A 27,785-nucleotide genomic window follows, 5' to 3' on the forward strand; every position below is an offset into this window, starting at 1 on the left:
CCAAAGATGAAACATTAACATGATTAGTAGACTAAGAGGAATAATAGTATTCCTTATTCTTCTGATTCCACATTCATGATTTTTTGCAGAGAAGTTCTAGGGCAGGGGTGTCAAACTCGATTTCACTAAGAGCCGCATCAGGGTTCTATTTGACCTCGAGGGCCAGATGGGCATGGCCAGCTCACATCATTCATGTCAGGGGGCCCTGGGGTGGCCGGGACGGGGCTCCAGTTGTCTCCAGTTCTGTTTTCAGCTGCAACAGCCTCCTACAGCCCTCTGCCAGTGAAAATGGAGCTCCATTTTCACTGGCAGAGGCACTGCGGGCCAATCTTTTGCTGTTTCCAGGGCGGCCATCGGGCCAGATTTAAGCACCCAGTGGGCCAGATCCAACCCCCGGGCCTTGAGTTTGACACCCTTGTTCTAGAGAATGGACAATGCAGAAAGCTGCGCCCTTCCCAGAAGATCAGGCTAGCATGGGGATGAAGTTAGATCCTGCTGGTCCAGAATCCCAGGAATCAGTTTCTACAAGATCATGGCCCATATGTATGTGCTTTCTTGACCAGTATTTTTAGTGGTTAGGGAATTCTGAAATTGAATTGCACATATCTTAAATTTCCCACCTGCAAGTATGTGTGTAAGATTAAGCATACATATAAGCTTGCTTATATGCATGTTTGTTTTTTATTTTATATACATACAGATATGTTTGTTTAATCTTAAACACATACATGAGATCACCTTTTATTTTTTATAGACCAAAAGTCAACATAAGCCGGAATGGGGAATTCTGAGAGTTGAAGTCCACAAATCTTAAAGTTGCCACCTATATATATATGTGTGTAATTTAAACACACATATAAGCTTGCTTATATGTATGTTTGTTTAATCTTACAGGCATACTGACATGTATGTTTAACCCTACACACATACATGAGATCACCTTTTATTTTTTTTATTTTTTATAGCCCCAAAACCAACATGAGCCAGAACACTGACAAAGAGGCATTCAGAGGAGAGACAGGGTTTCCCTCTCAGCTGATGGGTCATGGCAGGATAGGATGGTCCAGTCAGAGAGAACGTATTGAAGGATACCCGACTCCCAAGTGAATACAGGCAGGATTCCACTCTTGTTCCTCCCAGCAGCTTCAGCAAAACTGAGCCCCATCTTCAGGCGCTTTGGTGGGTTGCTATTTTCCTTCCACCCCCACCCCTACCCTGCTCTCCACACGGCTGCAGATGCACTGGATTTGAGCAGGGGAACAGGAAATCCCGCAGGATCAGCCCAAAAGCCTGAACTGCTAGAAGTTCTGATTGCCTCCCCTGTTACACAAGGGCAACTGTAGTATAATTCCATGCAGTGTAAGAAGAAGCAAGTCGCAGCAAGCAAAACGTTTCCAAAACACGTAAATCTACCTGGCACCATTTCATCAAAGCTAGATTTTGCTTCAGGATGTCTCAGCAACGACTTAGGGGTGAAGATAATCAGCTGTAAAATCATTAAAATGTGAGTTTGTCACCAGAGTCAGTACATAGTTTCCAATATATTCAAGCAAGCATTGAATCAAAGGCAGAATTGTTTACAATTCAGAGAGGTCTTGGGTGAGACCGTAAGAGAAACAGCCCACTGAAAATGTCCCTCTACTAATCAGTTAGATTAAGTTGGGTCCTGCTCTTAAATAAAGTTCTGCAACTCCCGCCCACCCAATTATTTTTAAAGATAGCTCAAAGGAACCTCCCAGTTTGTTTCATGAATCAAGGCCATCACCACCAAAAATAAAATAAAAAATAAAAATGAAATAACCCAAGGTTCTACGGAAATTTCCAAACGGTTTCCACCAAAATACCATGTTTCCCCGAAATTATGACATGTCCTGATAATAAGGCCATGCCACATTTTTCTGGTGGGCAAAAATATAAGCCCTCCCCCACAAATAAGCCCCCTGGACAACCCCCCACCTCCGGCTAGGCAGAGCACCGCTCACCAACCTAGCGGTATCCCAAAGGTGCCAAGCCGCGGGAATCAGGGAGGGGAGGCAAAGGTGATCACGTTGCTTAGTGCCTTCGGGATACCGCTAGGTTGGTGAGCAGCTCTGTGCCCAGCTGAAGAGGGGGGTTGCCGGGAGGCTACTCTCTTATGAGCGGGCTTCCCAAGAGCCGGGCACAGCCTCATGGGCGAATGGCTGTGTTGCGCTGTTGCAGCAGCGCAACACAGCAGCCATGAAGCAACCACACTCATGAACAGCCACCCAGCAAACCCCCTTTCCAGATGTGCACAGCACCATTTACTGACCTAGGGGTATTACCAAGCTGCGTGAGCACCTGTTCGCTGCCGCCCGGCTTGGCGCCTTCAAAATGGCAGTGAAAGGCGCTCTGCACAGCTGGAGGGGGGGTTGGGCGAGTAGCTGTTCCGCTCACGCTCACATGCCTGCCAGCCTCACGATGCATGGCCCAGCTCTCTCAGCAGAGCCAGGGCACCTCCGCTGCCACCGCTGCTGCTGCTGCCACCACATGACTTTTTCTGCAGCTTCCAAACTGAGTCTTCTGGCAGTGGCCACTCTGGGCATACGCTCTATGGCTGTATGCTCTGACGGCAGCTGCCCCACAACCATAGAGCGTACGCCCAGAGCAGCCACTGCTGGAAGACTCAGTTTGGAAACCGCAGAAAAAGCCATGTGGTGGCAGCGGCGGCAGCGGCAGTGGAGGTGCCCTGGCTCTGCGGAGAGAGCTGGGCCATGCATTATGAGCCTGGTAGGCACGTGAGCGAGAGCGGAACAGCCGCTCGTACAACACCACCCCCTCCAGCCATGTGAGCACCATTCACTGCCATTTCGAAGGCACCAAGCCGCAGAAGCCAAGCGGCGGCGAACAGACGCTCATGCAGCTTGGTGATACCCCTAGGTCAGTGAATGGCACTGTGCCCGGCTGGAAAGGGGTTTGCTGAGTGGCTGCTCATGAGTATGGTCGCTTCATGGCTGCTGTGTTGCGCTGCTGCGACAGCGCAACACAGCCATTCGCCCATGAGACTGTGCCTAGCTTTTTGGGAGCCCGCTTGCAAGAGGGCAGCCACCTGGCAACCCCAAAACAATAAACCCTCCCCTCATAAGCCATATTTTGTCTGTAAAAAGAAAATAAGACCCTGTTGTATTTGTGGAAGCTGCAATTGGCAGAATAGAAAAATATCTCTGAGAATTGAATCCTGCAGTTTTCACCCCTTGGAATTCCTGGCCCCTTCCTTAATAGCCTGGATATACTGGAAAAGGTGGGAAAGCTTTATCAGCTTTTATATCAAAGGGAAGGATAAATATCAATATTCAAAACCGGCAGAAAAATAACATCCAGATAGGAAGACCACCATTGAGCCCAACATTTCTGTTGCTAAGTGAGACATTTGTTAAGTGAGTTTTGCCCCATTTTGCAACTTTTCTTGCCACGGTTTTTAAGTGAATCCCTGCAGTTCTTAAGTTAGGGTTGTTAAGTGAACCTGGTTTCCCCCACTGGCTTTGCATGTCAGAAAGTTGCAGAAGGGGATCATGTGACCATAAGACACTGCAACTGTCATAAATATGAGTCAGTTGCCAAATGTCTGAATTTTGAGTATGTGATCAAGAGGACGCTGCCACGGTCGTAAGTGTGAAAAATGGTCATGTGACTTTTTTCAGTGCCATTGTAACTTTGAACAATCACTAAATGAACTGTTGCAAGTTGAGGACTACCTGTATAATGTCCTCATTGTTTCCATTCTTGAGGTCACTTCTGGGATATCAGTCTGGTCTCTCATGCAACCTCTTGCAATCACTAATTTGCACACAATCGTGGTGCTGTGGTGGCGCAGTGGTTAGGATGCAGTAGTGCAGTTAATTCTGCTGACTGCTGGCTGCCAGCAGTTCAGGAGTTCGATCCTGACTGGCTCAAGCTTGACTCAGCCTTCCATCCTTCCAAGGGGGGTAAAATGAGGACCCAGATTGTTGGGGACAAGAGGCTGACTCTGTAAAACCTCCTAGAGAGTGCTTTAAAGCACTGCGAAGAAGTGTATAAGTCTAAGGGCTATTGCCAGTGCTATTACAGGCGATGCATAAATGACAAACGCAACCATTTCACGACTTACCGGTTTCCTGAAGGGCAACAGTATCTGCCTTCGGAGGACGTGGAAATAGCTGGCTGGTGTTGAGCAGTTCACCACGATCCAATTGCAGTCATAGAGCTGAGAAACCTCAAAGTCATCTTTGAATTGCTGGAGAGGGATGGATTGGAGGTATTAGGAAGTCGCAGGTGGCTTTCAGGCCATCTGCTAGGGTCGTTTGGCTTTTCTAAGGGCTTAGAGACGGGTCTCTGGGTGAAATGCAGCCTTTCCTTCAAGGCTGGTCTCAGTCAGAGGAACCTATCAAAAGGTACCCAGAGAGCAGAATTTATCTGTTGCAGTGAAACATGGCCCCTTGTAAAGGACCACAAAGATTCCTGCTTTCGTTTGTGTCTTTAGAAGTTGTGCTCCGTTATGATTAATGTCAATGTAATTATTTGGAGGTTGTTAGGAAAATAAACTATCAGCCTCTGCTTTGCTTGCTTGCTATTGGCTGCCATAGTAACGGGGAGGGTGGGGACTTATGGTATTTGGGAGGGGAACGGCTGGTGCTAGAGGAGATTCATGAAGGGAGTTTTGGTCTCACCATCTTCTGCGCATACTGATGGCTTGTGTTTAGGTTTGATCAAGGTCAACCGTCTCTGAATACCATAAGGCCACTTGAAGATGCACCCCACACTACACCATTGGGAGTTGCAGATTGGACATTGGGTTGGGGTTATTGGGGAGAGGGCCTGGGTAAATGTTTGATATGTACACGTTTGCGCCTTTTTGTCTCAGATCTTGCTTTTCTTTAGCTGCTTTCATTTCATGTCTAGTAAAAATTGCTTTACCTCTACTCAAATGGAGTTTTCTTTCTTGGATACTGAATGAGGCACGCCTGACATAAACTGACATTTTTCAGTTAGGAGCAATTTTGTGTATAAAGGGTAGGACTCCACAAATAGAGTCTTTAGTCTTGGGACCCAGGATTAAATCCCATTCCTCTGTTCCCACTAGGGAAGATCAATCTACTCTTAGCAACTAGCCATGAAACTACATATATTTCCAATATTTGGGGTTCCCTGCCTTTGAAGTGCCAGTTTTTAGGAAGGTGAGCAAACCCATAGTTAATTTCCCTGATATATTTTAAAAACTGAATATTTCAGCCAAAGCTTCTCTGGATAAATGTAATGACTGAAAATACTAAATTGTAACCTATTGTAAATCATGTGGCAAATCTGCTAAGATCAGATAATTTGACTGGTGGCTATGAGGTCTTGTTTGCTGTATTTTGAGTTCCTGCATCAGGTAAATAATACGTATTAATTGGCCCACTATCTGTCCGTGCACATTTTATATTTTACTTATATGTGGTGAACCTAGTTGTGATTTTTTTGATTTCTTAGCAAGGAAGATTATAATGAATATATGCAGAGGGGTTTTCTTCCCACTGTCAAAAGAAGGTATGCTTAATCCACCAGATAGTTTATACACTGGCGCTTTTTTTTTTTTTGCAAGCCTGCTCAATTAATATCATTGGTGGTCTAAAGCCAGTGATTGATAGGAAACATTATTAACATGGATGAAAGGGCAGGGGAAGAGATAGATAATCAATCAATCAACCTACTTACAGGGAATGCATCGGGATCATCGTTACTCATCTGAAGGAACCTCTCCGGCCTGGCTGATGAATGCTCCGGACCCTGATAGTTACAGCATTTGAAGGAAAAGAAGTTTAATTATCTACCCTCTGAATCCAAATAAAATTGCCATTTGGGGCAGAATTGCTCTGGCAAAAGTGCAATACAAAATCAACAGCTACAAAGGACCGCATGATATGCAAGCTGGTCCAGCAAGATATTTTAACAGTAGAAATCCTGCTTGAATCATGACATGAATTTATATCACTTGATTCAAACAGTTGAGCTGTAGCCTTTGCCACCGATGGCTGCCACGGAGATTTAGTAGCTCATTACTATGTGTGTATATTATAAGTGTGGAACGCTTTATAACTCTAAAAAATCTCTCAGCATCTTACTAGACTTACTAGAATGAGTGGGGCTTATTCTCGGTGTACATTAAATCCCCTAAAAACATTTGCCATCTTCTTCACTAATATTTTTATTCATCGCAAAAGATTCACACTACAGAAGAACAATGGAAGGTGTGAGGATTCCTGAATCAGAATGGGGAGCTGGACCAGGGGACCTCAAAGTCCTCTTCTAATCCTACTCTTCTATGAGCCTATTTCAAGCTGATGGAACATAGAATAATAGGGTTGGGAGGGGCCTTGGAGGTCTTCTAGACAACCCTCTGCCCAAAGCAGGAGATTCTATACCAGTGATGGCTAACCTTTTTGTTCTTGTGTGCAGAAAGCATGTGCATGACCATAACGCAATGTGCATAACGCATAATAAAGTAATGTGGAACTCCCTTGCATATGCCCCATTCATGCATATGCGACCCCCCATGTGCACTCCATGCATGTGTGTGCGACCTCCACACTCCCTCCACCCCCACGCATGCATGCACAATCCACCGCATGCGCTTGCCTCTTGGACATGCACACGCAACATCCACACATGTGCCCCCTGTGCAGGCATGGCAGAGATCCGAAAACCAGCTGGCCAGTGGGAGGCATGCGCGCCTGCGTAGTGGAACTGAGCTGATCTTCAGAGAGGGCTCTGCATGCCAACTCTGGCATGCATACTATAGGTTCGCCATCACAGTCCTGTACCTATTTGGGACTCTCTTTCAGCTTCATGAGGTAGATACACATGACCACAGAAAGAATAACATAAAAGCAGAGTAACAGAGTTGAAAGGGACCTTGGAGGTCCTTCAGTCAAACCCCCACCCACCCAAGCAGGAGGCCCTATTTACCATTTCAGACAAAGGGCTGTCCCATCTCTTCTTAAAAACTATATTTTAAAAGGGTATTTAAACAGGAAAGGCAAAATACGTAGGGAAAAAAATGCATTATTTCAAAGCTTCAGTAAGGAAACGAATTGCTTCCTGCAAGCCCGGAAATCTTATTGCGATTGGCGAAAGGCCTACCATTCCTTCCATTCCGTGGGGCAAAAGAAGGACGATTCCATTGTGACGGACCCACTTGGCTTGGCCAGAACTGATGAACTGGTCAATGATGCACTGGGCGGTGTTGTGAAAATCACCAAACTGAGCTTCCCAGCATACAAGCGCATTGGGACTCGACATTGCAAAACCAAGTTCAAAACCTAAGAAAGCAAGAAAGGAAAAGGTTTGATTAAACCCAACCGTTGCCCTAGTGAAAAATACAGGGAGTCCTTCTTTAATGACAACCCCCCACAAGTGAGACCGGCAAATCAGACGTTAAGTGAAGCATCGTAAAACCATGCCCGTGCTTAGGATTGGACTTCAGCTTTCCTTTCCTACAACCTGCAAAGGCTGTAAAAATGTGACACACAATGTTACTTTTTTATCATTTTTGTAACTGCAAACAGTCAGTGGACAAGAATTGCCTGTATCTATAGTTCAGGATTGAATTATTGAACACTTGATGTGTAGCCAGTGATGTGCTAAATGTCTGGAGGATGGGAAACCAGATCAGAGAACATCCAGAGCCCAGAGAAACACAATTAAGATAAGATGACCTTTATTGTCATTTATCCATATACACAATAGCACACATTAAAATGAAAATCCAATGCCCCGCTCTCGAAGGAAGGAATGTCACCCACTGAACAATGTCACCATCCCAAGGATGACAATAACAACATAATAGCAGTAGCACCACAAATGCCAAGTTATACAAAAATGATACCAAAACGTATATTAATTACAGTCCATTGTAAATACTTCCTGTCATGCTTAGACACGCTGGAAACAGAGTTCCCAGCCAGGATCAGAAGTTAAAGTAAGGTCTTATTAGTTCTCTTAATTGTTATTAATTAATAGAAACCTTCCAAGACAACTAGACACAAGAAGTTTTTTCCCGAACACCATCACTCTGCTAAACAAATAATTCCCTCACCATTGTCAAACTATTTACTAAATATGCATTACTATTACTATTAGTCTTCTCATCGTTCCTATCACCCATCTCCTCCCACTTATGACTGCAGGACTGTAACTTTGTTGCTTGTATCCTTATGATTTATATTGATATTTTTTAAAAACAATTTTTATTTGTTTTTGAACAAGGACAAACAAACATAAAAATAAAAATAAAAAACCATCTTTCATTACAAATTGTAGAAAGTATGTCAGTTGGTTACAGTATTTCCATGCATCTCTTCCATAGTCACCACCTGCCTTTCATATCAAATCGCATATTTTAAATTCACCTATATTTATGTATATCACAATTATTATATCTCAACCTTAATTTGACTATAATTGTTTTTACATCCTTTTATATATAATATTCAAAATCTAGAATAGGATTATATGATAACATTCCATTAAATCATCCTAAAATCATCCAATCACAATACATCTTTATAACATATTCTAGATACAACTTTTAAACCCCCTCTCATAATCTCCATGTGTTGTTTATATAAAATTTCATATTATCAAATTAATATATCTATATGTATTGTTATCATTATTAATCATTATTTAATTATAGCTTTGTCACTTCATTTTATACATACTACTAGTAAACTAAATTTAGCTTAATTTTTTATTATACATTTTCATTGCATCAACCTGTATCTTTCCAGTAATAGTACGATCTTATATCTCTTGCCATTTGTAGCATTAATGTTCTAGTTATTTTCTTAATAAATCTTGTATAAACTTCTCTTGGCAACATGTTATTCCTTTCGTATCTCATAAAAGCTTGAAACCCAACATCTGTTCTTTCCATCAGCTTATCTTTGGTTATCGCTAATGCTTCTGTCAAGATTTCTCTCCTTATCTCCATCAATTTTTCTCTCTTTTCTTCTTTTGTGCTTTTAAGTCTGGGGTAGAATTCCAATCCATCTATCTCCCCTTTCCATATTCCGCTCTTGCCATTACCAACCACGCTCACTTTGTTGTCAGTATCTACAGTTTACTTATCTCTTTGCTCATTTTTTCTTCCCTCTTTTGAACTCTGTCCTCCACTTTCTTCATTTGGTAAATATCCTCAGTTTCTCCATCAGTTTTTCTGTTTTGTATTCCATATTCTCCAATCTCTTTTCAATTCTCTCTGTCACAACTAATAGATTTTGAATTTCAAACATAATCATTTGCAATGTTACAGTTTCTTTTTCCTGCTGAGCCATTCTTTTAATTTTGCAGAAACTGCCACTATAGGGTTCAAGGCTATTTTAATAAACTTCAAACAGGTTCATTTGTTATCTTTCAAGTCAAAATGTTGTCTTCCCTGGAAAGAAACTGGATAACACAAGTTAAATGCAGATCAATCCACCACCTACAGTTTTCTGTGTTCAATCTTAACAACTTATTTTTTTTTCTTGGGTAGTCTCTTCCTCTAATAATAAAATTTCCTCACCCAATTCAACACACTTTCTCTTTCTGCTTTTTTCCTGTTCCAGAGCTGTCCCAACTTCAGCAGCTTCATTAGCTGTGTTTCTGTTGGCGGAAAAAAGGGCTATTCCTGGATCTTTCAGGGACTTTGCAGAGTCCCTGAGATCAGCAGGAGGTGCCCTTCTCAATCACCGTCTCTGCGGGACGGTTTAGGTCCAAATGGACCATCCAGAGGCAGACATTCAACTGCGATCTCGGAGCACCAAGATCGCACATTGGCCTGAACAAAACAAAATAAATGATTGATCATTGTTAATTTTAATTCGCATTTTAAAAAAAAATGTTATTGTCAATTCTAATTGGGTTTGTTTGGGATATTCTATTTAATTTTTTTTAACTTTTGTATTATGTGTTTCTTTTAATGTTGTATGCCGCCCTGAGTCCTTGGGAGAAGGGCGGCATATAAATCTAATAAACCTAAATCTAAACATTGTGCCGTCACGACGTCAGCTCTCCTCTCATGATTTATATTGATATTGATTGTTTCCTGATTGCTTATTTGTACCTTATGACTATCATTAAGTGTTGTACCTTATGATTCTTCACAAATGTTTTGATTCTTGTATGTACACTAAGCCTATGCACCAAAGACAAATTCCTTGTGTGCCCAATCATACTTGGCCAATAAATAATTCTATATTCTATTCCTTATGGTTTGTCTGTCAAAAAATCTTCTACATCTTCCATGTTTCCAGCTCGGAAATCATCATGGTTTCTGAAACTTGAGTTCTCAGCCTTTGTATTTAAACTAAAGTAAGTTAAACTAGTTTAGAAAAACTATACATCAGTTAAGAAATGTCACAGGTCTGGGAATAAATCTAGCCTCTGTTTATTTGTATGGTATACTTATTGACACACTATCTATGGAGATAGAAAATTAATTCAAGTAATGTAGAAAAAAAGTGCAGTATGCTTAAAACATGACATGTGGATACAGGCCAAAGTTGCTGCAGTTTCAATTCTTTAAAGTGGTCGTATTCTAAATTTATCTGGAATGCTTTCAAATGTTAAATGAATCTCTCCCTCCCCCCGCACCCTCCCCCCTGCTACAAAATGATTAACACATTTACGGTAAAATACTGTCTTAGAAAAATCACTAAAAGAACAGAACAAAAAATTACTATAATGACCAGCACAGTTCTTGCACCGCTATTGTTCAAGCACAATAATAGCCAATGGTCAGAATAGCTGTGATCTCTCTGCAATTCTGTTGTGTTGTGCCACAGTACAAGATTTCAAGCAGAGCTGGAAACTTCATGAAAACATTAAATGACACTAACCTAGTTTACTTTTTAACCCATGACAACGCAAGCTATTTGTCTTTATGACTCCTGTGTTGCTATGACAGATAATGTCTTATATATATATATATATATATATATATATATATATATATATATATATATATATATATATATATATATATATATATATATATATATATATATATATATATATATATATATATATATCCCCATTTCTCTCTCTCGTTTTCTGCCCTCAAGGTATCTTTTCCTAAATGTTTGCACTGAAATAGGTCACAAGATTGGTAAGGGTACAAATGCATTGTGTGTTGCCCATTAAGATTTTATCTTCAACTTAAGTCAAAGGGAGGGATAAGAATACAAATACTTGCTCATGTGATGTGCTAACAGATGATTGTGTGTGTATCTTCATAAAGGACTTGGATGGGGGAATAGAAGGGGAACTAACCACATTTGCAGATGATACTAAGCTGGCAGTAATAGCCAACACCCCAGATGAAAGGCTCAGACTTGAACACTGGGCCCTATCTAACAAATGAAATTCAATGTAGAGAAAAGTAAAGTCCTACACTTAGGTAAGAAAAACCAAAAGTACACATATAGACTGGGCAAAACTCTATAAAGCCTTAGTATGACCACACCTAGAATACTGCGTCCAGTTTTGGTCACCATGCTGTAAAAAAGATGTTGAGACTCTAGAAAAAGTGGAAAGAAGAGCAACCAAGATAATTAGGGGACTGGAGACCAAAACATATGAAGAACGGTTACAAGAACTGGGCTTGGCTAGTCTACTGAAGAGAAGGACCAGGGGAGACACGAGAGCAGTCTTCCAATATTTGAGGGGCTGCCACAGAGAGGAGGAAGTCGACATGTTTTCTAAAGGACCCAAAGGCCACAGAAGGAATAATGGATGGAAACTGATCAAGGAGAGAGAGTCAACCTAGAAATAAGGAGAAATTTTCTGACAGTGAGAACACTTAACTCATAGAACAGCTTGCCTACAAATGAAGCTTGTGGAAGCTTCATCACTGGAAACCTCCAAGAAGAGCCTGGACTGCCATATATCAGAAGTGGTATAGGGTCCCTTGCTTGGGTGGGGGGTTGGACTAGATGACCTACAAGGGTAATAAAGAATAAACTCAGTTATTCTGTTATTTCTGTTATATAAATACCCTGTTCTGAATAAAAAATCCTCAGGTATACACATTACAAGTATTGGAGACTTGATAGATTCTCCCGAGAAGAAAAAAATTGTCTTCTATGAAGATAAGCTGGTAAGGGTGACTTCAATATAATGTTTTAATTAATTATTTGCAGGTCGGCCGGTTCATTTAAGAAATGCTGAATAATATTTCAAAGTAGGTAAAATATTATGGACTAGATTTGAAAATACGAGAATGAATGATATATTATTCCCCACAGCAAACAGAAGCGGAGATGGCTAAACTGATTCTTTTATCCAAATAAGAGATGATATTTAATTTTGCTTCTATTTTGAAATTGCTTCCAGATTTTATGTTTGCAATGCAAGAGAATAAACTTTGATTCTGTTTTTGTAAACTAGACAGGCTTATTGTTATAGAAATGGCTTGGACAGAGTGTTACGTAAAAGCAAAAAGTTGTGGTTGTATTGTTACCTTCTATCGTGCTAAAGAGTGTCCGAAGTCAGTGCCTTTTTCTTTTTTTTCTCTCCTGCTAAACTGCACCCACTTTTTCCCTCTGTATCCTATTACTTTTCTATGGATTTTTTCCTTGTATTTTATATTTTTATAAACTATGAGAGTATTCAAGTAAAACTAGAATGATGTGGAAATTTGATAGGGAGTAATTAAATAAGCTGGAATAGTAAACTTCCAATTGTAGAATTCATTTTACATACATACATACATACATACATACATACATACATACATACATACTAACAGAGTTGGAAGGGATCTTGGAGGTCATCTCTCCTGCCCAAGCAGGAGACATACACCATTACTGACAGATGGCAGTCCAGTCTCTTCTTGAAAGCCTCCAGAGATAAAGCTCCCACAACTTCTGAAGGCAACTTCTGTTCCATTGGTTGATTATTCTCACTGTCAGAACATTTCTCCTTATTTCCAGGTTGAATCTCTCCTTGTGCAGTCTCCATGAAGGAGGCGATGGTGAGGCCCCTCCTTAAGAAGCCTTCCCTGGACCCAGCTTCTTTAGCCAACTATCATCCGGTCTCCAATCTTCACTTTGTAGCGAAGGTTGTCGAGAGTGCGGTAGCACGTCAGCTTCCCCAGTCCCTGGATGAACCTGTCCACCTGGATCCGTTTCAGTTGGGTTTCAGGCCCGGATACAGCCTGGAGACGGCATTGGTTGCGTTGGTCGATGATCTCTGGTGTGCCCGGGACAGGGGCTGCTCCTCTGTCCTGGTCCTATTAGACCTCTCAGTGGCTTTCGATACCATCGACCATGGTATCCTACTGCAATGACTCTGGGGGTTGGGAGTGGGGGGCACCGTTTTACGGTGGTTCTCCTCCTACCTGTCGGATCGGTTGCAGTTTGTGTTGACTGGAGGGCAGGGATCGACCCCGAGGCGTGTTACTTGTGGGGTGCCCCAGGGGTCGGTTCTCTCACCCCACCTGTTCAACATATATACGAAACCACTGGGTGAGATCATCCGTGGTTTTGGGGTATGATATCATCAATATGCTGATGATACCCGACTTTTCATCTCTACCCCAAACCACCCAAACAATGGCCTCGATGTGATGTCCCGATGCCTGGAGGCTGTGCAGATCTGGATGGGGAGGAACAGGCTCAAGCTCAATCCCTCCAAGACTGAGTGGCTGTGGTTTCCGTCATCCCGATTTGTGCATCTTGTTCCATCTTTGATGATAGGGGGGGAAATTTTAGCCCCCTCAGAGAGGGCCCGCAATTTGGGCGTCCTCCTGGATACGCGGCTAAGTTTAGAAGAACACCTGACGGCCGTGACCAGGGGGGCCTTTTACCAGGTTCGTCTGGTACGTCACTTGCGCCCCTTCCTGGATCGGGATGCTCTGTGCACAGTCACTCATGCCCTCGTCCATTCTCGCCTGGACTACTGTAACGCTCTCTACATGGGGCTACCCTTGAAGAGCACCCAGAGGCTTCACCTGATCCAGAATGCAGCTGCGCGGGTTATCATGGGGGCACCTAGGTGCTCCCATGTTGCACCCCTTTTAGGCACCCTGCACTGGTTGCCGGTTGTCTTCCGGGTGCGATTCAAGGTATTAATTATGACCTTTAAAGCGCTCCATGGCTTAGACCCAAGATACCTACGAGACCACCTACTGCCACCAGTAGCCTCCCACCGTCCAGTGCGATCCCTCAGAGTTGGCCTCCTCAGGGTGCCATTGGCCAGACAGTGTCGGCTAGCGACCCCCAGGGGGAGAGCCTTCTCTGTGGGAGTGCCTTCCCTCTGGAATGAGCTGCCCCCAGAGCTTTGTATAATCCCCGACCTCTGGTCCTTCTGATGCACCCTAAAAAGTTGGCTTTTCCAGCAAGCCAGCCTGGCCTGAACAAAACAAAATAAATTATTGATTATTGTTAATTTTAATCGAATTTCTTTTAAAAATGTTATTGTTAATCTAAATTGGGTTTGCTTTTTGGATATTCTATTTAATTTTTTTTAACTTTTGTAATATGTGTTTTTTTAAATGTTGTATGCCGCCCTGAGTCCTTGGGAGAAGGGCGGCATATAAATCCAATAAACCTAAACCTAAACCATCCATTGTTCCTTGTCTGGCCTTCGGGTGCCTTGGAAAATAGCTTGATCCCCTCCTGCTCTCTGGGGCAGCCTCTTAAATATTGGAAGACTTCTATCATGTCTCCCTGGTCCTTCTCTTCACTAGACTAGCCATGCCCAGTTCCTGCAACCGTTCTTCATATGTTTTACTCTCCAGCCCCCTAATCAGAGGTGGTATTCAGCCAATTCTGGCAGGTTCTGGAGAAGAAATTTTGAGTAAGCTGGCCCTGCCCCTGCTGTCTCCCAGCCGATCTTCTTTTGTTGCCCTGTGCAGGAGAACGGAGCTGGAAAGCAGGTTAGTGGGGTGGGGAGGGAATGGGGATTTTGTAGTATCCTTCCCCTGCCATGCCCACAAAGCCACGGCCACAAAACCAGTAGTAAAAAAAATTGAATCCCACCACTGCCCCTAATCATCTTGGTTGGCCTTCTCTGCACTTTTTCTAGAGTCTCAACATCTTTTTTATATTGTGGTGACCAAAACTGGATGCAGTATTCTAGGTGTCATCTTACTACAGCTTTATAGAGTGGTATTAGTACCTCACTTGATCTTGATTGTATCCCTCTGTTAATGCAGCTTAGGACTGCATTGGCTTTTTTGGCTGCTGCTGCACACTGCTGGCTCCTATTAGGTTGCTGGGGACAGAAAAGTTATGTACGAATTACCGCAACTCTCTGTCCCCCCAGTTTAAATGCTTCTCCAGAAAACTCCTGAATTTAGTGCTAAGTAACTCAGTCCCTTTCTGTGATGGATGCAAATCATCTTTTTCATCGGACCAGCTGCAGACACCCTGACTAACAGAATCAAAACTTCCGCTTCATACCAGCCACATATTAACTCCACCATAACCTGGGGATTTTTCCTTTTTGCTCCTTACATTCAGATAAAATCTCTGAAAAAGACTACGGCCTCTCCTGCTAAGTTCCTGTCCCAAGCTCTGGAAATCCTTCTGCACAGGACAGATCGTTAGTGTCGAGATGCACAACAACATCAGCATCACACGCCTGACTAGAATAACAGAATAACAGAAGTAACAGCGTTGGATGGGACCTTGGAGGTCTTCTAGTCCAATCCTCTGCTCAAGCAGGAAACCTTATACAACGTCAGACAAATGCTTGTCCAGTCTCTTCTTAAAAACCTTCAATGTTGGAGCACTCAAAACTTCTGGAGGCAAGCCGTTCCACTGATTAATTCTTCTAAGTGTCAGGAATTGGAATTGGAAAGTTTATTTATAGGCCACCCTTTTCCCTGAGGGGACTCAGGGCGGCTTACAATTCATGGGGAAGGGAATACAAACAATGACACAAGAACAATACATAATTAAAATAGAACACAACATTCATCATTCGGGTGGGGACGGATTACAATCTTAACCCCAGGCCTGACGGGATAGCCAGATTTTAAGTGCTGTGCGGAAGGTCTGGAGGGTGGTGAGGGTATGGATCTCCACGGGGAGATCGTTCCAAAGGGTCCAAGCTACTACCGAGAAGGCTTTCCTCCGTGTAGTTGCCAGTCGACACTGACTGGCAGATGGAATTCGGAGGAGGCCTAATCTATGTGATCTAATTGGTCGCGAGGAGGTGATTGGCAGGAGGCGGTCTCTCAAGTACCCAGATCCACTACCATGAAGGGCTTTATGGGTGGTAAGTAGCACCTTGAAGCACACCCGGAGATCAACAGGTAGCCAGCGCAGCTCACGGAGAATAGGTGTTATGTGGGTGAACCGAGGTGCACTCACAATCGCTCGCGCGGCCGCATTCTGGACTAGCTGAAGTCGCCGGATGCTCTTCAAGGGCAGCCCCATGTAGAGCATGTTGCAGTATTCCAGCCTAGAGGTCACAAGGGCACGAGTGACTGTTGTGAGAGCCTCCCGGTTCAGGAAGGGTCGCAACTGGTGCACCAGGCGAACCTGGGCAAATGCCCCCCTGGTCACAGCCGACAGGTGGTGATCAAAGGTCAGCTGTGGGTCCAGGAGGACTCCCAAGTTGCGAACCCTGTCTGAGGGGTGTAGTGTTTGACCCCCCCAGCCTGAGTGATGGAACACTTGCCAAATTATTGGGAGGGAAACACAACAGCCACTCTGTGTTATCCGGGTTGAGTACAAGTTTGTTAGCCCTCATCCAGTCCCCAACGGCTTCAAGGCCCTGGCTCATCACGTCCACCGCTTCATTGAGTTGGCACGGGGCGGACAGATACAACTGGGTATCGTCCGCGTATTGATGGTATCTTATCCCGTGCCTCCGAATGATCTCACCCAGCGGTTTCATGTAGATGTTGAATAGTAGGGGGGATAAGACCGAACCCTGCGGCACCCCATATGTTAGGGGCCTAGGGGTCGATCTCTGCCCCCCAACTAACACCGACTGCGACCTGCCCGAGAGGTAGGAGGCGAACCACTGCAAAACAGTGCCTCCCACCCCCACCTCTCGCAGTCGTCGCAGAAGGATACCATGGTCGATGGTATCGAAAGCCGCCAAGAGGTCAAGGAGAACCAGGATGGAGGCATGGCCTCCATCCCTGGCTCTCCAGAGGTCATCGGTCAATGCGACCAAAGCGGTTTCTGTGCTGTAGCCAGGCCTGAAGCCGGACTGGAATGGGTCAAGGTAACTAGCTTCCTCCAAGGTCCGCTGAAGCTGGGAGGCCACCACCTTCTCAACAACCTTCCCCACAAAGGGGAGGTTGGAGACTGGACGGTAATTGTTAATCACGGCTGGATCCAGAGATGGTTTCTTCAGGAGGGGTCTCACCACCGCCGCTTTAAGTGCGGAGGGGAAGAGTCCCTCCCGAAGGGAGGCAGTAACAACCGCCTGGATCCAGCCCCGTGTCACTTCCCTGCTGTTGGCAACCAGCCAGGAGGGGCACGGGTCCAGTACACAAGTGGAGGCACTCACAGCTCTCATGGCCTTGTCCACATCCCCAGGGGCAACATCCTGAAACTCAACCCAGCGATGGTCTGCCAGATTTTCCTCCTGTGCCTCGGCTGGATCTGCAAAATCAGAGTCCAAATCCGATCGAAACCGAGCAACTTTGTCCGCTAAGAACTGGACATAGTCCTCAGCTCTACCCTGCAAGGGGTCCCCCGTATCCCTCCTGTTTAGCAGGGAGCGGGTTATCCTAAACAGGGCGGCTGGGTGCGACTCAGCGGATGCAATCAAGGTGGCAATGTACGATCTTTTTGTTGTCCTAATTGCCCTGATGTGCTCCTTGGTGCAAGATGTTAAGAGTGCTCGGTTCGATTCGGATTTATTGGACCTCCATAGGTGCTCTAGGCGTCTCCTCTGGCGCTTCCTCTCCCGGAGCTCCTCGGTGAACCAAGGAGGCCTCCGGAATCCACCGCCTCGGAGTGGCCGTAGTGGCGCAATCCAGTCAAGAGACTCCGATGCCGCCGAGTTCCAGGCAGCAACCAGAGTCTCCACCGGACTGTGGGCAAGGGTATCAGGAATAACCCCAAGCTCCGTCTGGAACCTCAAGGGGTCCATAAGTCGCCTGGGGCGGAACCACCTGGTCGGTTCCTCCTCCCTACAGTGGGGGTTTGGTCTCCGAAAGTCAAGCCTCAGTAGGCAGTGGTCTGACCACGACAGGGGTATGATCTCATTACCCCTCAGACCAAGATCACAAGTCCACTGCTCCGAGAGAAATACGAGGTCGAGCGTGTGACCCGCTGAGTGGGTTGGGCCCCGAATTACTTGAGTCAAGCTGTTGGCTGTCATGGAAGCCATGAACTCCTACGCCCCATCAGAGTGTTCACCGAGCGAAGGCAAATTGAAATCCCCCAGGACCATAAGCCTGGGGAACTCAATTGCTAGCTCGGCTACCGACTCGAGGAGAGAGGGGAGGGCTGCTGCAACGCTGTTGGGAGGCAGGTACGTTAACAGCAAACCCACTTGACCCTTGAGGTCCAACTTCACCAGTAGGGACTCACACCCGACAAGCTCCGGAGCAGGGATCCTACGAGGTGCTAGAGACTCCCGGATAACAATAGCCACACCCCCACCCCTTCCCTGGGCTCTCGGCTGATGAAGCACCTGAAATCCTTCTGGGCACATCTCTACGAGGGGGACTCCTCCCTCCGGGCCCAGCCAGGTTTCAGTAATACATGCCAGGTCTGCCCTCTCGTCTAAAATTAAGTCCCGGACGAGGGGAGCCTTGTGAACTACAGACCTGGCATTTAGCGACAACAGCTTGAGACCAGGGTCCTGATTACTCGCGCCATCTGGCCTTGGAGTGGAACTCATAGGGCCGGAAGGAGGGATCTCTGTGACGTAGCGAGCCCTCCTTCCCCGGTAATGGCCAGCCCTAAAGTCCCCGCCATATCTGCCCCTCCCCGTTACGACCGTAATGCTCCGGCCCACTCCCGTGTCCATGGTCCCCTCAACCACCCCCATGACCCCCGCATTCCCCGGCAGGTCCTCCGAATCAAACATACTCATTCACTCACCCAAGCAGTCCCCACGTAATAATTAAAACACAAAAATACAGCAGTAATAGCAATAAAAAGTGGGACCATTCATTCAACTACATACATATCACATGCATATCCCATACTAAGACTGAAAGAAGAGGGAGAAAAAGAAAGTAAAAAGAATTAAAAATTGCGCAGTTGTTAAATTACGAATTCAGGGAGAGCCAAATGGTTCTCAGCATATGGCTCTGCAGCAAACAATGATAGTGTGAGCACCAAGGCTAAGTCACGGGGGGAGGAGGGCGGAGGAGGGAGTCTGGAGGAGTTGTAGTCGTGGCAATTGTAATCACACAAAATAGCCAGTCTCTACAGACACCCAAATCGTCTCCCCCTACTCCTCTAGGATAATGTTGGTTCAATAAATGTTGGTGCAGTAGAGAGCCCGAAAGTTCAGCAAACTGGGGAAGTATGTTCGAAAGGTACTGCGGGCGTCTAGTAAGGGCACAAGACGCCGCCATCATCTGTCCACCACCCACAGCAGAAACTGCAGTCACAAAGGTCTCCGTACCAAGATGAAAAGAGGGAAGGGGGGTCTGTCTTAAAGAAACTCCGGTGGCAGTGACAAGGATTAACCATCCAGTCTGGCCACTCTGATGTTGAGACCCGGCTACCCCTTCCTCAAGATGAAACACCACGTAGCTGCTGTAGGGGGGAGGGGAAAGGTTACAGCGGCGATAGCAAATCCGCCGTTCAGTCCGCCTAATCCCAGTAACAACCCAGTTCAAAAGTCTCCTTTCTGGGGGGTAAAACAACCACCGGGAGTTCCCACAGGCTCACCGTTCCAAGCTGGCAGGGCAGAAAGATGGAACAGGCGCTGTAATCGTCAAAAAACGCCGCTGCTGCTCTCAGGGTGGAATTGTTTTCTTCGTCCCCAAACGGACGAGATGGTGCGAAAACCGCTGGAGCCACCAGAGCTGCTGAGGCCGCCAAGATCTGCGCAGCCCAGGACTGGTCTCCCTGGGTCTTCGTTATGGACAGATAGGGCAAAAGAATGAAACAGGCACTGGAGTCGCTGACAAACGCCGCCACTGCTATCGAGCCGGAGTTATTCTCGTCGCCAAACGGCCAAGGTAACGTGAAAACCGCTGGAGCTAAAGCCGCTGAAGCCTGCGAGGTCCGGGGTCGTCCCAATGTGGCGGCCCCTGAGGCTGACTGGTCTCTCTGGGCCCTCTGGGTCCTAGTCATCCCGAGAGAACCTTCTTTAGTTGATAAAAAGCTGCTTCTTGAAGTTTTTTCCGGCATTTTCGTCTAGATGATTCAAGACGAGAAAAGCCTAGCAGCCATCTTGAACTCGCACATAATTTTGTCTAAATAAATAGGCTATCAGACGTACAAAACTGGAAATTCCTCCTAGGTTGTTTCTCTCCTTGATTAGTTTCCACCCATTCCTTCTTGTCCTGCTTTCAGGTGCTTTGGAAGTTCCTACGCACGACAGTTGTTAAGTGAGTTTTGGCCGATTTTACTATCTTTTTTGTCCCAATTGTTAAGTGAGTCACTGCAGTTGTTACGTTGAAAACAAGTTGGTAAGTGCATCTGGCTTCCCCATTGCTTCTCAGAAGGTCACAAAAGTTGACCTCAGTGTAGGAAGTTAAAACCTACCCCTCTGCTAGAAAAATGAAATATTCTGAGAAACATTAAGAAGGCAGAATATAATATTTTCCTGGATCAGAAATGGAGAAACGTATTTGTAGGCAGGAAACAGACTAACTCTTAGTAGCCCCCACTTTGTCAATGGGCTATTAAAAAAGCTGGGGTGGTCTATTCTACATAACAAATATATCCCCCTTCAGCTCCCGGGTGATGGGATTAAGGCATGATAGTATTAGCCCTTTACCCATCTCATCACAGGGCACCTGGGAAGAAGCAATGCTCAACCAAACTTGGACTCAAAACACAGCCTAAAGAGTTGCCCCTGCATGGCCCCATGGGAGTCTGACAACCAATCAATAAAGATCAAGATCAAAGGCCAGAGAGGGCATAAAACTTTCAGCATCTTTCTCTCTTTTTTCTTCTTCACCCAACATCTGGAAGCATCTGATCCCCCTTTTCTGTTCAAGAGCTCAAGCCATGTGATCCTGTCCACCATTAACCATCTTTCCAAGCAGCCTCCATGTTTCTAGTGTCTTTTGCCCCACTTGGAACTAATCCCCAGATGGACATTTCTTTCAACACCAGGACCCTAGGACACTGCAACCTTCATGAGTCAACCGTCAAGCATCCAAATTTTGGCCACGACCCGTGCCCCATCGAGGCCGTATCGCCCAATCTTCAGGTGCCGACAAAGACTTTCTCTGGAAGTGGGCAGACGACCTCCCTCGGGCATCTGGTGGACCCCGCCGATCCAAGAATCTGACTGGGATCAGGACAAATCAACAAAATTACACTGGCTGAGAAAAGAAGAAGCCTGCAGGGAAGTATTGTGGGAAATGTAGACCCACTCGGTTAAGAGTGGAAGAGGAGGCCCGATCACCCCCCTGAGCCCAGGATAGCATCCCTTCCTAACGGAACCGGCGTATCCTAATGAGGTTCTAGAATTGTGTGGGTGGTTAAGCCATTGCAGTTCATGTTGGCGACTGTGAGTCTCCGGGGTCGCAGGTCAGTGGAAAGTGTGTTAGAAATAGAATATGGGAAATGGAGGAGGCGTTCCTCGAACGTCTCTCCAATGCATGATGAGAAACTTTAAGAAAGCTTTTAGTGAAAATTATGGAGATCCCAATCCCGGGGATTTGAAAAGATTCTGTGAGAATGAATGGCTGACATTTAATGTAGGGTGGAAGCCCGAAGGCACTTTTAATCTGAACATCATTTCAAAAGTAAATCAGATTCTAACAGGTGCTAAAACCGGCCACCCGGATCAGTATCAATATACTGACCAGTGGCAAAGAGCAGTACAGCAGAATCCTGACTGGCTTCGTAAATGTAGAATGGAAGCCATGAAGGTTTGTGTGGCTCGAATGAGAGGAAATGGCGAATGTCAGGTTAAAAAGAGGAACCCCGAAAAGAAGCTATCCTAAAGACCACACCCTATGAAGAGGAAGGTCCCCCTCCATATGTCCCTCTTTATCATCCGAGGCAGCAACAAAATGCTAGCTGTGGTAATAATTAAGGGGCAGTCGGACAAAGTGATCAGAGAGAAAAGCAAAAAGTGGAAAGTCCTTCTAGCAGACCCCCTTCTCCTGTAACCCAACGGACTTCTCCCATTGCTGCCCGAACCAGAAGTCAATTCCTAGCCCCACTTCGCCAAGTGGATCAAAGAATTATAGATGGACAGGGACAGGCAGAAATTCAGCCTCTATTTCAATACGTCCCGTTCACCACTACAGACCTATTAAAGTGGAAACAACATTACGGACCGTTGTCCGTTAAGCCTCAGGAGGTTATTGACTTGTTCAGGGTTATTATTAAAACCCATAATCCAACCTGGCAGGATTTGGAACAGTTGATGATTACTCTCCTTAATGATGAAGAGAGAGAAAGATTAAGTGGTGCCATTGGAAAAATCCTAAAGCCCGCGGACGGAGAAACCTTCAGGCTACGCTAAATTTACGGTTTCCAAGATAAGATCCACAATGGGATCCCTCCAGAGATATGACATCCCTCCAGGATTATCAGGCACTAATTCTTCAGGACTTAGAAAAGGCTGCAAAACCTCCAGGGAATATGTGAATATGTGTTGTAATCCAAAAACAGGACAAAAGTCCCGAAGCCTTCCTCCAAAGGCTGATTGAAGCGTATAAAACCTACACCCCAATCAATCCTCTGGATCCCAAAAATGCCCGCATGTTAGTCACGGCTTTCATATCTCAGAGTGCCCCGGACATTAAACGGAAGCTCCAGAGGCAAGAAGGGGCCTTAGGAATGAATGAATATGAGCCAATTAATGGAAATTGCATGAAATGTCTTTGTGAATAGAGACAGAGTAGAAGAAAGGAAGAAAGATGACAGGATGCAATGTAAAACTGAACTCCTGGCAGTTATGTTGTCAAACAATTCCAAAACCCAGAGCAGAGGTCGATGTAATTGGTGTAAGGAAGAAGGCCACTGGATACTACAGTGTCCCAAGAGACTTGAAGTCGGAATAAGGGGACAGGGAAGAGGACAGAATAGAAGAATGGAACCTGGTCAACTGACTCGAGAGATCAAGATTTATGATTCCCAGAGAGGAAGAAGCGGAAGAGGGATGAAGTCTCATGGATTTCAGCGAAAAGGCTGAAGCCAGCACAAAAAAGGGACTTTTAAAAAAAATTTCCTTGGTTTTAATATATTTTAGACTGTGTTTGATAAAAAGCTATACCGTGTATGGGCTCTGGGAAGTCGGGGGGGGGGGAGGGAGGTGGGGTCCTAGGGGGGAGGGGGGAAATATAGTATGTGCTAGATTTTAAAGTAACATGATTGCACTTGTATACTGTTGCTTTTTTAATTCTAGTGTAAAAATAGGAAGCTGAATATATTGATAGATAGTAGAAATACACCGAAGGGAGGAGCAGAAGGAAAGAAGAAAGAGGGGTAGAGAGGGTGGGAGAGAGGATCAGAGGGAGGGTGAGATGGAAGGGAGGGAGTGTATTGGGAGAGAGGAGTGATAGAGGAGGAGGGGAAGTAGGGTAGAGGGGAATGTTGTAGGGGAGAAAGGAAAGTTGGAGGGGGGTGAAAGAAAGGGTGTATGGAGGGTTGAAGTGGTATATTGGGTTTGTATTTTGGGGAGTATTGTTGACAAGGATGGCTGTGTTTATTGCTCAATGTTATATGGCCCCGGTTATGCACAGTATATATGTGACTGTATGAAATGAAAATGAAAATAAAACATATTTACACGTAAAAAAGGGACGGAAGCTATAGGCTTGGCCGCAATAGATAAGCGGTCTGAAGACTGAAGGGGACCAGGGTTTAATCAAGCCCCCCCTGAACCCTTGGTCCAAATGAAGATGTGGGCAATAATGTAACAGGAGTGTCTAGATTTGTGATTACAAAACCCTTGGCTCCCTTTTCCAATAATGTATTAAATATCCAAGGGCCGCACCTTCCTCCTCCAAAGTGAGCTTGGTTTGGATATCTTGACAGAAAAGATGGGGGGAACGGGGGGGGGGGGTTGGAATGGGGAAAAAAAGCCAAAAAGCAGAGAAATTTGGGGAAGGGTGAGTGGAGCCAGAAGGGAACAGGAGGAAGGTGCAGCGTGCACTTAAAATGCAGTGGAACATGGGGAAGGAAGTTGGGTCATCCATCTTTAATGAACCTGTCTCAGCAAAGTCTCTATGCTGTGTGGCCTGGTGGATAGATATCTGCGTACAGAGATCACATTGGTTGCCTACTGTGGACTCCTGAGGTGAAGTGCAGAAGTGGCATATGGGCCCCTATGGGCCCTACCCCCATCTTCTCAGATTCAGGAGCTGGCGCTCCCCAAAACATTGGTTGATCTGCGGGTCAGTCCTCCCAGAGTTCAATGCCCATTCCTCGAGGCAGTGTAAGGAGTCTTCGAGACTCCTGTGCATTGGTTTTTCTGAGCGTGCTGAGTTTTGCAGCTAGCCCTCCATTTTGGTCAAGAAAATTTGGCTACAGAGAAAAACTGAGCCTGTTATTTTTTAAAATTGTTTTTGTGCTGCCGCAAAGACACTTTCTTCCCGTCTGGAAACTTTTGAAAATGACAATGCCGGGCATCCGTCTCCAGTTTGTTTGTTTGTTTGTTTCATTTCAACGGAGAACAAGCGATGCCACCGTTAACCATGTCCTGGTTCCTGGTACAATGCCAGGGTGGAGGGAAAAATATTGGGGAGACTTTTTCCTTCCGTTCTGAAGAAGCTGCAGAAATCTTGCCCCCACTTTTTGTCCTATTTCTTTTTCTTCCTTTCTTTTCCAAAAGCAGGCCAGCCTTGAGGTTGTGCAAAGGATGAGCATTAAAAACCCCTAGCCCCATTTCTATCAGTCTTCAGCTGGCAGCTGAAAATTGTTCTGACCCAGCCTTCGCAGAAGCAAGAAACAGACTCCTCGCAAAGAAACCCCCCGCGTTATTTACATTGTGAATTAACTGCATTCACCCACAAAGTCCAGGCAAGAATCCTACAAGGAGTTAAATGAAGCAATAGGCCTTATCAGTCTTGTTACGATAATTGCAAGGCCCTGAGCTCCCAGCTGAAAGGCTGCAAATTAAGTCAGTTCAAATAGACAAACCTCAGTTTGTCCTCCGTTGTTCATCTCTCCTATCTGCTCTGCACATACACACAGCCCCAGCTGTTCTTCTCACTCATCTCTGACTCCAGGCAGCTGCCTCTCCAGTGGCTGGGAAATGCTGGACGGCCCTGGTGCTATCTCTATGTCCGATGCTGAGCATCCATCAGAGTTTTTTCCTGGCTCCAGAACTGGCCCAAGTTCTTCCCCAACCTCTTCATCGTTTAAGTCTGGTGAGCCACAACAGCATTCTTGACGATCTTTTTCTCTGCTGGCAGTAGCACCAGGCAGACCCTTCATGTCTTTCAAAACCTCCACATTCTTTCTGAACTGATACCTCTAACAACTGAATCACTATACGTTCAACAAGGAGACTATATCTATTGTGCAGGGACACACCAAAAGCTTTGTGTTTACATCCACGGCTCTGAATCTATCAGATCCAACCGATGTCCATTCTGCCCTTCTCATGCAGGGTCTTTGCAGAAGACAGAGGCTGATAGCAGAGCAGCCCAACAGAACAAACTCGCTGAGTTGGCCAGCTGAGTTGTTCAGCCTGAAGAGCACAAACTAAAGACTCCGGAGAAGAAATCTGCCCATGTCTGCCAGCAGTCTGCTTATTAGTAGGCCAGTATCCAAACTTAAAAAGAGTGCCACAAAAAACAGCTGCAAAATAAGCCTCGCACTGAACTAAACCAAACATGCTAAAATAAAATTGTAATCACACAAACACTTACCAAGGAGAATTTCTGCTGTTTTCAAATTACTGATGTTTAGGATTATAATTTTGCTCAGATGAACATTTCTGGTCAGAAGGTCAAATGCCTGAACAGAGTCAGTGCAAATGCATATTCTCTTGCAGACTTCCTGTTTGTGTGGTATGATTCACAAGCCATTAGGTGTGCAGGTCGCTAGCTTGATCTATTTGATAAAGTCTCCATTTTCTCCAACTTACCTTGAGCCACTCCTCCCAGCAACCTCTACAGCAATGCAAATGCAATGCAAATGCAACCAGTGGCTCGGTTCCTGCATCACCAGCTTGATCCAATTGACAAAGTCCCAGTTCTCTTCAACCCATCTTGAGCCACTCCTCCCAGCAACCTCTAGTGCAATGCAAATGCAATGCATATACAACCGGTGTCTGAGTAAATAAGTAACATATTTTCTGCTTATGAGACTATATTTTCTTCTTGCCGCAGTTATCATTAAATATGTCTTCCTATGAGAAGGATACTAGTTATTTTAACATTGTCATGGAGCCAGCAATTAAAGCAAAGGTTATGGAAACAGTATTTTTATCTGAGGAGCCCATTGTTATTATCTTTGTACCAATATCCTTAAAGTCAATTAAAAGAATTCGTGAAACATCAAATAGTTCCATAACTTTTGCCTAATTATAATATCTGCTACTGCAATTTTATATCTTACTGTAATATAAATCTTTTCTCTCTTTTTCCAAGGAATTCCAGAAAGCAGATGTTATTTCATTTTTAAAAAAAATTAAACCACTTGCTATTAAAAATGTTAAAGCCATTATTCTCCCACTTTCATACCCATCATAACACTCATATCATAAGCCTCTTTATTTGCTTTTCTCTTTTACAATTTTTACAACTCATTCCTTTTATGCTATATATATAAACGGTATTTCATTTAGAGAATATAATGCTGAAGGATTTTTTTTTAAAAAAAGAGCAACAAGTTGTCTTTAGAAAAATCTAATAAATACATTGACATGATAACAAAATATAGTTCAATCTGATTATCAAAGCTATGCGCATCCATTTAAACTAAATAACTCCAAAGAAAACCATCTAACTTACCCAAGACTCCGTATTCTGAAAGAGAGCTATTGCACACGGTATAAGGAGCCTGTTGCTCCCACAGGTGATTCATAGGAACACAAGTCCTTTTGTCGACATTTTGATCATGCAGCACATGGTGGCGATGGCTACCAAAGTTTTCAGCAAGCCAGTTGAAAAGAATTTGGGGGGGAAAATGAAATGGAGATGTGAAACACTAAACATTTGGCCAGCTAAAATGTATTACTGCAAGAACTTTCATTGAGTCCCAAAGGTGCTTTTCCAAAAAGTAACTGGGCTTTTTTCTTTGAAAATGTTTTGCTTCTCATCCAAGAACTGAAGAAACTTCTTGAAACAGAAGCAAAAAGTTTTCAAAGAAAAAACAAAGGAAGTCCAGTTGCCTTTTGGGAAAACACCTTTGGGGCAATCATGACCTAGATGATGGAGGATCTCCATAGGCGACTCTCATTGAGCAGTCTCTCTCTGACCATTGCAAGGATTCAAGATATGGTAGTTTGCCTTCAACCAAAGGAATTTCCAACCTTACATTCAATTTAAATCGGGGCTGTCCTTGCTGGCATCTCACATGCTTTCCCAACCTGAAGATCGCATGAATGCACAACTGATGTCAATATACTGACATCAAAAATTCTTTAAAAAACAATAATTTGGAGGAATGGAATGAAGCCCTTAAACAGAATGCTGCTGCCTCTCGGCCACCAAAGGTAACTTTGGCACCATTGTTATGCAATGCATGAAGCTT

At 44.7% G+C, this 27,785-nt stretch overlaps 1 protein-coding gene across 2 annotated transcripts in view; it reads right to left on the reverse strand.

Annotated features, from left to right (window-relative positions):
- LOC106557100 (oxoglutarate dehydrogenase L) overlaps positions 1–27,785 on the reverse strand; it is a 90,600-nt gene that overhangs the window by 9,374 nt on the left and 53,441 nt on the right. For both annotated transcript variants that reach the window (XM_087703107.1, XM_087703106.1), the window contains exons 16-20: positions 27,044–27,171; positions 7,117–7,295; positions 5,692–5,763; positions 4,106–4,231; positions 1,414–1,486 (exon numbers count right to left, since the gene is read on the reverse strand). In XM_087703107.1, coding sequence (XP_087559233.1) covers positions 1,414–1,486; positions 4,106–4,231; positions 5,692–5,763; positions 7,117–7,295; positions 27,044–27,171 — 578 coding nt within the window. The remainder of the gene's footprint in view (positions 1–1,413; positions 1,487–4,105; positions 4,232–5,691; positions 5,764–7,116; positions 7,296–27,043; positions 27,172–27,785) is intronic.

This window comes from Thamnophis sirtalis, unplaced genomic scaffold (genome assembly GCF_051295495.1).
Source record: "Thamnophis sirtalis isolate CommonGarterSnake01/CBP01778 unplaced genomic scaffold, rThaSir2_p1.2 scaffold_21, whole genome shotgun sequence".
In the NCBI taxonomy this organism is placed as follows: Eukaryota; Metazoa; Chordata; class Lepidosauria; order Squamata; family Natricidae; genus Thamnophis; species Thamnophis sirtalis.